At 42.8% G+C, this 12,531-nt stretch overlaps 1 protein-coding gene and 1 non-coding gene across 2 annotated transcripts in view; both read left to right on the forward strand.

Moving 5' to 3' along the window:
• Window positions 1–10,009: 10,009 nt before the first annotated feature.
• Window positions 10,010–12,531, forward strand: part of NUP160 (nucleoporin 160) — a 55,226-nt gene continuing 52,704 nt past the window's right edge. The window contains exons 1-2 of the mRNA XM_007455718.1: window positions 10,010–10,252; window positions 10,522–10,633. Coding sequence (XP_007455780.1) covers window positions 10,153–10,252; window positions 10,522–10,633 — 212 coding nt within the window. The 5' untranslated portion in view covers window positions 10,010–10,152. The remainder of the gene's footprint in view (window positions 10,253–10,521; window positions 10,634–12,531) is intronic.
• TRNAE-UUC (transfer RNA glutamic acid (anticodon UUC)) lies at window positions 12,026–12,098 on the forward strand. Its single transcript has one exon. It is a non-coding gene; the product is annotated as a tRNA-Glu (tRNA).

The raw sequence follows: 12,531 nt of genomic DNA on the forward strand, positions 1-12,531 counted from the left end.
AAAAAAAAAAAAAAAAAAAAAAAAAAGAACCTAGGGAGACATGACAATTAAATGTAATGTGGTGTTCTGGATAGAATCCTGGAACAGAAAAAAGACATTAGGTAAAAGTAGGGAAATATGATTAAAGTATGGATTTTAGTTAATAATAATGTATCAATACTAGTTCATTAGTTTTGATAAACGTATCCTACTAATATAAGTTGTTAATAGTAAAGGAAATGGGGAAGGAGGGTAGATGAAGTATATGGGAACTCTTTGCACTATCTTTGGAACTTCTCTGTAAGTCTGAAAATATCCTAAAATTAAAAGTTTATTAAAAAAAAAAAAACTTTGGGCTTCCCTGGTGGCACAATGGTTGAGAGACTGCCTGCCAATGCAGGGGACAAGGGTTCGTGCCCCAGTCCGGGAAGATCCCACATGCCGCGAAGCGGCTGGGCCCGTGAGCCATGGCCGCTGAGCCTGCGCGTCCGGAGCCTGTGCCCCGCAACGGGAGAGGCCACAACAGTGAGAGGCCCGCGTACTGAAAAAAAAAAAAAAAACTTTGTGACAGTCATTCTTGTATCTTGAAGCACATCTCTGATTGTTTCCTTAGGATAGATATTTTTATTTACCAGAGATTATTCTTTTAAAATTATTCTTTTTATATGTAGATGTTTTGCTGACTTCTTGAACATGTTTTAGCCTTATGTCTTTATTTCAGCTTTTTCCTACGTGCAGACTTCTGAAGCTGGAAGAAAACCAAAGGGATCATGAAACCCAACTTCCCTGTTTTACAGATGAGTAAACTGAAGCCCAGAGAACTGAAGTGACTTGCCCAAGGTCAAGTGGCTAGTTAACAGTGGGGAGTAGAGGGACTTCCCTGGTGGTCCAGTGGTTAAGACTCCGCCCTTCCAATGCAGGGGGTGTGGATTCGATTCCTGGTTGGAGAACTAAGATCCCACATGCGGCACGGTGCAGCCAAAAAATGAGAGAAAAAAAAAACAACAGTGGGAAGTAGAACCCATATCCCTGTGGACTCTAATCTGTGCTAGGCTGTCCCTGGGTGTGTCTAAATGAAATAAAATTTTCTGACTCACGGTGGAATTAGCAATCAACACTCAGACCTGTGTCTATTTTCTGTAAGTAAATGTAAGCGTTTGCTTCCTTTGTCTTGGACGTGGTTGCTAGCAGCTAAAAGAATTTTTAAGTAAATTTAAAGAATGGATTCAGACACAACTAATAGAACTGCTTGACTCAATTCTTGGGTATATATCAGTTTTCCTTTCTGAGCTATTGCTTCCCTATCAGAAAAATTAGAATTCCAGCACCTACTTCTTAGCCTCTGACAGGGACCTTGTAGAAATTAAGTAGCTAAATGCGGATATATCTGCAGAAGCCTTAGAAATGTCATTTAAGGAAAAGGCAGTTGAATGAGAACAAAGGGCACATTTTCTGTTAAGTGGTCTGTCATATCCCAAGAAAGTTCATTTCCTTGCCTGTACAGTCTCTAGACAAGGAAAAATCCCAGACTTGGCATTGGTAAGGAAGAAGAGGGCGATGGAAAGGAAGGGAGAGAATTGTTAGACTTCTTGGCTGGAGTTCAGAAACAAATAGTTCCCGAGCCTGGCATTGTCAGGGGCCAGCGTCAGGACCAGCCCAAGAAGGCAGACAAGGAACATTACTGTTCCTGACTTGGCTCTGCACACCGTTACTCAACAGAAACTGATGCGTAAGCAGGATCCTAGAGGATGCAAGAGGAGTATAAACAATCACTGGGTGCGGACCTGTGGTTGCCTATGGAAGCTTTGCCAGGCCCAAGATTATAGTCGTACATTCTTATTTAATTTCCAGACATTTTTGCAGGATTTGGGCGATGACGAAAGCAAGCTAAAACAAAACTAAAGTCTGGGATTTAGAAAAGCATTGGCCTCTGACCTCAAACTGGAGCCTCTAATCAAAGTCCTAACACTTGCTCAGGTCAGTGAGCATCCTTGCTTTGCGATGGAAATGACCTATTTGCCTATAAACATCTGTCAGCACCTGCACCAAATTGAAACTTGGCAGACAAAATGAGGAAGGGGTAATACTTCTTAAAACTCTTTTTTTACGGTTTGAAGCTTTTTACTCTTTGAAGGACTAGAACAGGAGAAAGAGAGAACTCACAGGAGGTGATGAAAGGAGAAAATTAAACAGATGGCAAAATCTCCCAATTGTTATTAATTGCCATCATTGTTTTGCTGAGGAAGATGCAAAGACATTACCCATGACGAAAGAAGTGACAGCCCTGAGGTTTTAAGAAAGGACGGAATGAGAATGCAGCATTTGAAGTGGGTGCAACGTCGCAAGAATCTAGATTCAAATGAGAATCTATGCTTAAAAACCTGAATCGCTAGATTAATTGTATTGTGTACTTTTACATGAAAAAGCAGCTCTGGGTTTTGTGTATATGCAAGTAAAACTGTTTACTGGATCAGCTTTGATCTTGGTCTTTAAGCTCAATATTAATTATATTTTATTGAGATAGCTTAACTGTCCCTGTTAAGCCTGCCTACACATCTGGTTCCTTGTTGATGCCTCCAATTCTACCATTAGAGTTCCACTTCTTTGAATTAGATGGTAAATTGATTACTTATCACATGTTAATTCCAGTCAACTGATAGCAGCTGTCTGAATCACTGTGTTGAAAGGATATTGAGGTAGGAAAGGACTCCCACAACTGACTAGCAAGATGAGCAAGAGAGGGAAGAGTGACAATGCTCTGTGGGTTAGGGAATGTGTGTTGCAGTACCCATACCTCTGGGAAGGGCAATTTATTAAGCTTTTCTATCACTGGCATCTCAGCATGAATTCATCTCAGATCATTTCCAACGCTGGTTTCAATAGGTATAGCACATACAGAAGCAAAATTCAGGATATATGTTTCAAGCAAGGACTTTCTTTTCTGGTTTTGTGAATTAAGTACATGCAAGCTCTTACAAAGATATAAAAATAACATTTAAGTAAGCATGTAATGAATCACAACATATTGAAATTTATGGGAAATATTATAGGAAAGGTGAAAAAAATCCAAGGCATATGGTCCCAACGGATGAGTCCAAAGCACAGGACATTCAGGTCTGGGTGGGAACCCTGGGCTTTCAGGGGCCATCAGAGGACCCTGCTTTCTGAAGTCATGGTGGTTTTCTAAGCCGGTAGAATCATGTAAAGGGAAGTGAAATGTCACCGACACAGTTTGCTTATTCCACAATTTTGCTTTTTAAAGAAACTTCTCCTGATGGGCTCTGCTCTGGGGGCTTCCTGGGGAGAATTTCAAAATTCTAGACAGAATGCTGGGGCAATTATTAAGAACCTACAATGTCATCCTGGTTTCCCCATGAGTTACCAACCCTACAGTGATGTCTTCTCTGTTTCAACAAGGCCCACGCATATTAAGGTTCTCTATACTGGGGTCGGATCATCCTTTCAAAAAAAATTTTTGAACTATTTACAAAGTTTGGTTTGAGATCCAATAAAATTCTTATAGCAAATCTACAACAAGAATGTCTAATAGAGTACTTTAAGCACTGAGCTGTAAGGAAAGACATTTAAGTAAATCTAAACTCTTCAGTAAGAAAGGAGAAGCTCTCGCAAAAGGTCCCCAGCCTTCTAAAAACCACTCCTCACCCCAGTTCTCTCCATGCTTCTAAGACTTTTTGCCTGGAATGCTCTTTCTCCTTTTGGTACGTATCTCTTTTATATTAATTAACATATTTTACTGTTATCTGTATTTCTCCTTTGTCTCTCTGTTAAACTGGCAGAGTCCCAAAAGCAGAGAGTGTGCAAGTTTTATTCTGTCCACAAATACTACCTCATGAACAAAGAGGAAGAGCTGGTCACAATGCTAGGCACCAGTGATACAACAGAAAACGAGGCAGATAAGACCCCTGACTGCACTATATCCTGAGGGATCTTTCTAACCCCAGTGACTAGGACATGGTAGGCGTGCAATCAAGACTGCAAGAATAAATGAAGCTCCTGCCAGGAATCTGAAATTTAGTCGCTGTGATTAACACAGCAACAAAGGTGAATGGCAATAAAAAAAAAAAGAACAGAAATAGAAAATCTCAAGTCATTTGCATTGTGGTTATATCCCAAGTCATTTCTGCTATCACTAACAGCTATTATTGAAAGTAACTGTCCAAACAGCAGGAAACCACATTCCTAGAACCCAAGAAGATTTCGTAAAAAATATTCAATGTGAAATAATGCTAATTTCAATTAAAGAAATTATTACCTAAAAATTAAGATCCTTATAAATGTAAGGCATGACTATGACTTCTTACAATACTCCTTGAATTCACCATGTCTAGAACATGGACATGAAGGTCAAAGAAGGCTTTGTAGTCAGGAAAACACTAAGCAGTAATCGTTTTTTTCAATTTTAGAATCTTTTACTAATAAAATGTAGTAAATTAATCTTAGTCAATTTTCCCATACCTTAGTAAACCTAAACATGCTTCTGTACAAACATAAAATCCCCACACTCGCCAAAACAAAATGAAAAATCTGGGTATTTTTAACATACGGGGAAAATGGCAATAAAGCAGTGTTTCCCCAATTTCTTCCCATAGAACAATGGTCCAATGAGTTGTTCCTTGAAAAGAGCATAGAGTCTGGGAAACACATCACACATAAGGCCCAACTGGAGCTTTACAAAGCACACTATCATATTAATGTCTCTGAAAAGTTCTGCAGGAAAGAGATAGTTGAATTTCATTTATCATCATTTCCCATGCTTATTTCAACCACTGATTTCTTCTTTTAAGGAATAGCTATTCAGTTAGTTTAGGAAAATCTGCTTTAAAGTTCAATTTACAATACCCTTCACTTATACTTAGTGGTGATCTAGCAAACCAAGACACTCTCAAGGCAAACCAAGACAATAGTGTTAAGCAATAAAAATATTTTTCCTATGAAAGTATCTGTAAATAAAACTTGCTGCACAAACAATAATCTTGATAATATTCTGCATTATGTTTCTAAATGAAGTCACCCCCCCCTAACCACTAGATGGCAATATAATTCCACTTATGTTACAACCATACCATGCCAATATATTAATAGTTCAAAGGGTAATTGAGTGTTCTAAGAATGTATATGCACTTCTATTCATCTTTAGTCACTCTTTCAAACACTTCCTAGGAAATTTTAAGTTCTGAGAGCTCTGATGGATGTTGAAAATAAGAAGAGGAATGAGACAGCTGTAAAAAACTGTAATTCCTGGATTCCTGGGAAACGAAGATGCCCCATCAATTTACCAACCACTTTTATTGGAAAAAAAAAAAAAAAGAAAGAAGATGCTCCATCAATTTACCATTTTTTTTGAAAAAAAATGAAAGAAAGAAAGGAAGAAACATGACTACATTAGGCATATTGATTGCATGACACATTCTTGCTTTTTTATCTTAAACATTTTATTAATTTTTCACAGTTAAGCCATTTATTATACAACAAAATTTTTAATCTTTTTTATTCTTTTTTTAATACATAAAAAAATTTTAAGTATACATCACAGAAGTGAGAAAATGTGATGTATGGAAAGCACTGTGATAGACAAGTACCTAAGAAACTATCACAGTCTGAACTAAGTGGCACAAAGGTCACAGGTTGGGTGACTCTGAAGTCAATTTTGACTCAGGGAGGACATGCCAGTCCTCAGTCCCAGGGAGCATTCTGAGCCTTGAAATTAAGGAGAGATGAAGGTGAAGACCCAGCCTGTCTCCAACTTTTACGCCACAGACCCTAGAGCTTTAGTGTCAGGAAAGAGCTTGAAAGTCAATAAGTACATCACCCTCTTCTAAGAAACTGATGCACAGAGATCTTGGGGGACTTCCCAAGTGAAAAGAGGTTAGCTAAGACAGAGCTAGACCTTGAATCCCAGTCTTCTGATGCCCGGCTGATGTTCTTTCCAATATTGCTTCATCAATTTTGGAATTTAGGAAAGATCCTCGCCTAAACTCTTTCCAACTTCTTTTTCCCTGCTGGTTCCCAGCTGGCTGCCCATCCTTAGACAAGAGGTGATATGTGACTGTCTCCTACAGGATTCCCCGAGGAAACACTCTGAGGCAGAGATTTGCACACAGAAGGTTTGTTGGAGGGTGCACTCAGGACGAGCACTTCGTAGGGACTAAGCAAGGCAGGACTGGGCAGAAGAGAAGTTGAAGCCTCAGATGATCCCACTCAGTGCTCTGGAGCTGAATGGCTGTTCTAGATCCAGGCAAGGGGGCAGGACCTTCAGATTTTCCACACTGACCACTCACTGGATACAGGGGGCATAACCATAGGCAAGGCAGCTAAAAGCAAAAAAAAAAAACCAGGGCTTCCCTGGTGGCGCAGTGGTTGAGAATCTGCCTGCCAATGCAGACGACACAGGTTCGAGCCCTGGTCTGGGAAAATCCCACATGCCATGGAGCAACTGGGCCCGTGAGCCACAATTACTGAGCCTGCGCGTCTGGAGCCTGTGCTCCGCAACAACAGAGGCCGCGATAGTGAGAGGCCTGCGCACCGCGATGAAGAGTGACCCCCACTTGCCACAACTAGAGAAAGCCCATGCACAGAAATGAAGACCCAACACAGCCATAAATAAATAAATAAATAAATACATTGTGTATTATTTAAAAAAAAAAAAAAACCAGTGAGCTAACATCAGGGTGTTGGCAGGGTTCCACTCCTTTCTGAAGACTTTAGGGGAGAATCTGTGTCTGTGCTTTTTCCAGCTTCTAGAGGCTGATCACATTCCTTGCTCATGGCCCTCTTTCTCCATCTTTACATGCCAGCCATTTCGTATAACTCTAACCTTTCTTCTGTCCTCACAACTCTCTCTTTCTGACCTCAGCAGAAAGTCCTCCTTTTAAGGACTATGTGATTAGACAGGGCCCACCTGCATGATCCAGGCTCATATTTCCATCTGTAGATCCTTACCTTACTCACATGTAGTACCAAGTCCCTTTTGCCATGTAAGGTCACAGGTTCCAGGGATCAGGAAGTAGACATCTTGGGGGGGGGCATAATTCTGCCTACCACAATCTGGATTATATATTTTTTTGCAAGAATACTTTATATGTTCATATCAGCATTATTCATAATAGCCAAAAAGTGGAAATAACCCAAATGTCCAGCAACTGATGTATGTGTGTGTGTGTGTGTGTGTGTGTGTGTGTGTGTGTGTGTGTGTGTGTGTGTATAGTATAAGCAAATCTATAGAAACATAAGTAGGTTAGTAGTTTCCAAGGTCTGAGGAGGGGGGATGGTCAGGGACCTCTGGGTGATAAAAATGTTCCCAAATGAGATTGTGGTGATGGTTACACAACTATGTGAATATACAAAAATCACTGAATTGCACAGTTTAGAGGGGGGGATTTTAAGGTATGTGAATACTATCTGAAGAAAGTTGGTTAAAATTGCCTTACAGAGAACTCCCTGGTGGTCCAGTGGTTGGGAGTCCTCACTTTCAGTGACGAGGACCCAGGTTCAATCCCTGGTCGGGGAACTAAGATCTTGCAAGCCACACAGTGTGGCCAAAAAAAGCCTTACAGGCACCTTATATCTGGTTGTCCTTATTAGTGAGTAATGCTAAGATTCAACTCTGGGTTAAGGTGGTGACAACTGATGGAAATTATATTTTTAACAAGTGCTTCAGAAAAGTTATCTACCTTATAAGTATAATGCTGCTTTACAAGGATGCTATGAGAATGAAATCAGAATGTGACATGATTAGTAAATCATAAATATGGTGGGTAAAAAAAATGCCCCCGCCCCAAAGAAAGATGTCCACATCCTAACCCCTGGAACCTGTGAATATGTTACCTTACATGGCAAAAAGTATCTTGCAGATGTGATTAAGTTTAAGTATCTAGAGATGGGGAGATTACTCTGGATTATCTGGGTGAGCTCAACCTAATTACATGAGTCCTTAAATGCAGAGAACCCTTCCCTGAGATCAGAGAGAGATATGACACTGCTGGCTTTGAAGATGAAAGAAGGGGGCCACGAGCCAAGGAATGTGCTGGCCTCTAGAAGCTGGAAAAGAAACGGAAAGAGATTCTCCTTTACAGTCTACAGAAAGAATACAGCCGTACAGACACACCATATTAGGCCCATAAGACCTGTATTGGACTTCTACGGAACTGTGAGCTAACAGTATTGTTTAAGCCACTAAATCTACGGTAATTTGTTCTAGCAGCAGTAGAAAACTCATACGATAAAGCACACAGAACTCTAATAAGAAGATGACATCACAAGTGAAATAGTTCAATATGGTAAAACCCAAATTTCCCCAACCCATGGATAAAAGCACAGTTACATTAAAAATGTGAACAAAGGGCTTCTCTGGTGGCATAGTGGCTAAGAATCTGCCTGCGATGCAGGAGACACGGGTTTGAGCCCTGCTCCAGGAAGATCCCACATGCCGCAGGGCAACTAAGCCCATGAGCCACAACTACTGAGCCTGCGCTCTAGAGCCTGCGTGCCACAACTACTGAAGCCCACACACCTAGAGCCCATGCTCCGCAACAAGAGAAGCCACCGCAATGAGAAGCCCGCGCACTGCAACAAGGAGGAGACCCTGCTCGCCACAACTAGAGAAAGCCCACGCACAGCAACAAAGACCCAACGCAGCCAAAAAAAAAAAAAACAGTATGGAGTTTCCTTAAAAAACTAAAAATAGAACTACCATATGACCCAGCAATCCCATTACTGGGCATATACCCTGAGAAAACCATAATTCAAAAAAAGTCATGTACCACAATGTTCATTGCAGCACTATTTACAACAGCCAGGTCATAGAAGCAACCGAAGTGTCTATCAACAGATGAATGGATAAAGAATGTGTGGCACATATATACAATGGAATATTACTCAGCCATAAAAAGAAACGAAATTGAGTTATTTGTAGTGAGGTGGATGGACCTAGAGTCTGTCATACAGAGTGAAGTAAGTTAAAAAGAGAAAAACAGGGCTTCCCTGGTGGCGCAGTGGTTGAGAGTCCGCCTGCCGATGCAGGGGACACGGGTTCGTGCCCCGGTCTGGGAAGATCCCACATGCCGCGGAGCAGCTGGGCCCGTGAGCCATGGCCGCTGAGCTTGCGCGTCCGGAGTCTGTGCTCCGCAACGGGAGAGGCCACAGCAGTGAGAGGCCCGCATACAGCAAAAAAAAAAAAAAAGAGAGAGAGAAAAACAAATACTGTATGCTAACGCACATATATGGAATCTAAAAAAAAAAAAGTGAACCTAGTTGCAGGGCAGGATTAAAGATGTAGACATAGAGAATGGACGTGAGGACACCAGGTGTGTGGGGGAAGCTGGGGCAAAGTGAGAGTATCATCAACATATATACACTACCACATGTAAAACAGATGCCTAGTGGGAATCAGCCGCATAGCACAGGGAGATCAGCTCGGTGCTTTGTGACCACCTAGAGGGGTGGGATAGGGAGGGTGGGAGGGAAAGGATACGCAAGAGGCAGGGGATATGGGGACACATGTATGCATATGGCTGATTCACTTTGGTGTACAACAGAAACACAGTATTGTGAAGCAATTATACTCCAATAAAGATCTATTTAAAAAACCCACGAATACAGTCTCTTGAAAAAATTCCAACACAAAAGGCCCCTCTCTCCCTTCACTCCCTCTCCCTACGGTCGCTTAAGAGTAAAGAAAAGGAGACAGGATGGAGATTCACTGACTGACACAGCGACGCAGGGAGAGGTGACCGCAAGCTAGGAATCCAGCAGAGGGCGCCCATCTGCTGGGCCTCCCCGGACCTCGACCCTCGCGGGAGACTGGGCCCCGCTGCCCTGGCGGGCGTTTTTGAAATGGAAACAAGCCCGGCCCCGCCCCCTGCCCTGAGGCCGCCGGGAAAATGGCGCCGCGCCTTGGGGCTTCCTAGCAGGCCACGCAAAGGTTCCCGCAGGTAGAGTCTGCAGGCTTCCCCTACCCGCTTCTCATCTGGCTTCCTCCCTGCCCACTCTGTCTCCAACTAACTCGGTGCGAGCCTCACAATGCACTGTCGGACCCGCGCTTGACCTCTGCCGGCTTCTTCACGTGTCCGCATCTCCGCCCGCTCCGCCCCCGGAAGTGACGACGTCCGCCGGGTCCTGCTGGTGTCCCGTCGGGCCTCGCGGTGGCGCGGAAAGATGGCGGCGGCGGGAGCCATGGAACGGAGCTTCGTGGAGCTCAGCGGAGCTGAGCGGGAAAGGCCGAGGCACTTTCGGGAGTTCACAGTTTGCGGCATTGGTACGGCAGAATCCCAGTAGGGCGCGATCCGATCCTTCGCTTCTGGCTTCTCCCCTGGATCCCTAAATCTCTGACCTCCCGTTCATCCTTCTGAGCCCACATGCCTATAGCCCCGGAATCAGAGCTTCTTTAGCGTCCTACTTCTTCGTCTTTTCTTCCCCTTCTTTTTGTATGGATTGTCAGTCCGTCACCCTCTGCTTTCTCAGCACCCTCAGTGCGTGTCATTCCCAGAGAACCACCTGTGCAGGCTAACCACTTTCCTTTTGCAGGAACTGCAAATGTCGTGGCCGGAGCCGTGAAATACGGTGAGAGCGCGGGAGGCTTCTGTTATGTGGAAAGTGGCAAGTTGTTCTCCGTCACCAGAAACAGGTTCATTCATTGGTAAGTGCTGTGTTTGTCAAACCCCCTGGAAGGTCGGGTTGTTCGGCGGCTGAATTTTCGCGGCTGTTCTTAAGGTGTCATTCATTCTCCGAAGTGGTTATCGACAGGAAAAGAGAAAGACCTTTTTCTATTTATATGTGAATCAGTGGAAAATTAAGGAGACCCAGAGTTCTAGAAGAGGTACCCTCCCAGGCAGCACTAAAAGCAGAAGAAATGTAGCTTAGGGGTTAAAGTCCAAAAGACCAGTTTTAAACATGAACGCATTATGTTTTTATAGTGCTTTACAGCTTTCTTCATTCTACGAATATGTTTGAGCCTTTATAGTCAGGCACTGCTAGGTGTGCTGGGGGTGAAGTGAGGAACAAAAACAATCACCATTTTCATCATGCAAGATGTAACAGTGTAAGAATAGATGTGGACCCACCTTTCATGGGGCAGTTTTGAGTAGGGGGAAGACATTATATAGATAATGACCACATTTATAAATAAAAATTTTTCATACTTGCCTCGGAGGAAAAGTATAGGGGCTTTGAGGGGCTAATGGGAGTACCAAATATTATTGGTGGTGCTGGGAAGGGCTAAAGCAAGTCACATTTAAACTGAGATCTGAAGGATGAAAGGTTAGCCAGGCAAGGGGTTGAGGGAGAGAGCAGTTCAGCAAGTGGGATCACCGTGCACAAAATCCATGAGGTGGAAAGAACGTGACAGGTTTGAGGAACTGACTGAAGGTCTGTGTGGCTTAGGTGCAAATGGGCAAAATGGAAAATGATGTGACAGATGCTAAGACTAGGGAGGTAGGCAGGACTCAGATCAGGAAGGACCCTAAGGTCCTTTGTAAGGATTTTGGATTTTATCCTGAGTACATTGAGCAATCATTGATGGGTTTTAAAGGATTACTAAAATGATCAAAATCACATTTTAAAATAATTAGTCTACTTTGTGGAAGGTAGATTTGGGTTGGATGGGTACAATACAAAAGAACAACTTGCTTATATGATGGACCAAGTAAGATGTTAGTGACTCAATTGTGGGAGTGGCTAGGAAAAGAGAAATACATGGATTCAAGATACACTTAGAAGTTAACTTCATTTGGACCTGGAGATAGATTAAATATGGGGTGAGTGAGGGGTAGTAAGGGAAAAGGAGGGAGCAAGGACAAGCCCCTATTTTCTAGTGTGACTAACCAAATATTGGGTAGAGGGGTTGCCATCTAATGAGATACAGAAGATGGGTTTTGGAGAGATGTAAATAATTCTTTTAGAGGTGCTATTGAAGTTTCTGTGTAGTAGCTCTTTGGCAATGTCAAGTAGGCGTTGAAATTTATAGGCTCAGAAGGAAGACCTGTGTTAAAGATGCATATCTCATTTATATAAGAAATATTTATGAGGGAGTTCCCTGGCGGTCCAGTGGCTAGGACTCGGCACTTTCACTGCTGTGGGCCCAGGTTCAATCCCTGGTCAGGGAACTAAGATCCCACAAGCTGCTCAGCGTGGCCAAAAAAAAAAAAGTAGTATTTTTGAGTGCCTAATATGTTCCAGTCAACGTTTAGGGACTGAGGACATAGCAGGGAGCAAAGCAGGCAGTCCCTGCTCTTGTGGAGGGAGCAGATCAACAACAACAACCAAAAATACCAAGTAAATATAATTCATCAGGTAATAATTGGAAGAGAACAGGGAAGAGGGAAGGGGAATTATTATTTTTAATATTTCACACAAGGTAGTCCGGCAAGACCCACTGATAAGTTGGCACTTGAGCAGAGGAAGTAAAGATATCTGAGGGATGAGATTTCAGGTAGAGCCTTCCAAGAAAAAGGAACAAAAAGTGCAAAAACCCTGAGTCAGGAGCTTGTGTGTTGTTTTCAAAGAATGGCAAAGGGCTAGGAGTCTGCAGCTGAGTGA

This window comes from Lipotes vexillifer, unplaced genomic scaffold (assembly GCF_000442215.2).
Source record: "Lipotes vexillifer unplaced genomic scaffold, Lipotes_vexillifer_v1.1 scaffold977, whole genome shotgun sequence".
In the NCBI taxonomy this organism is placed as follows: domain Eukaryota; kingdom Metazoa; phylum Chordata; class Mammalia; order Artiodactyla; family Lipotidae; genus Lipotes; species Lipotes vexillifer.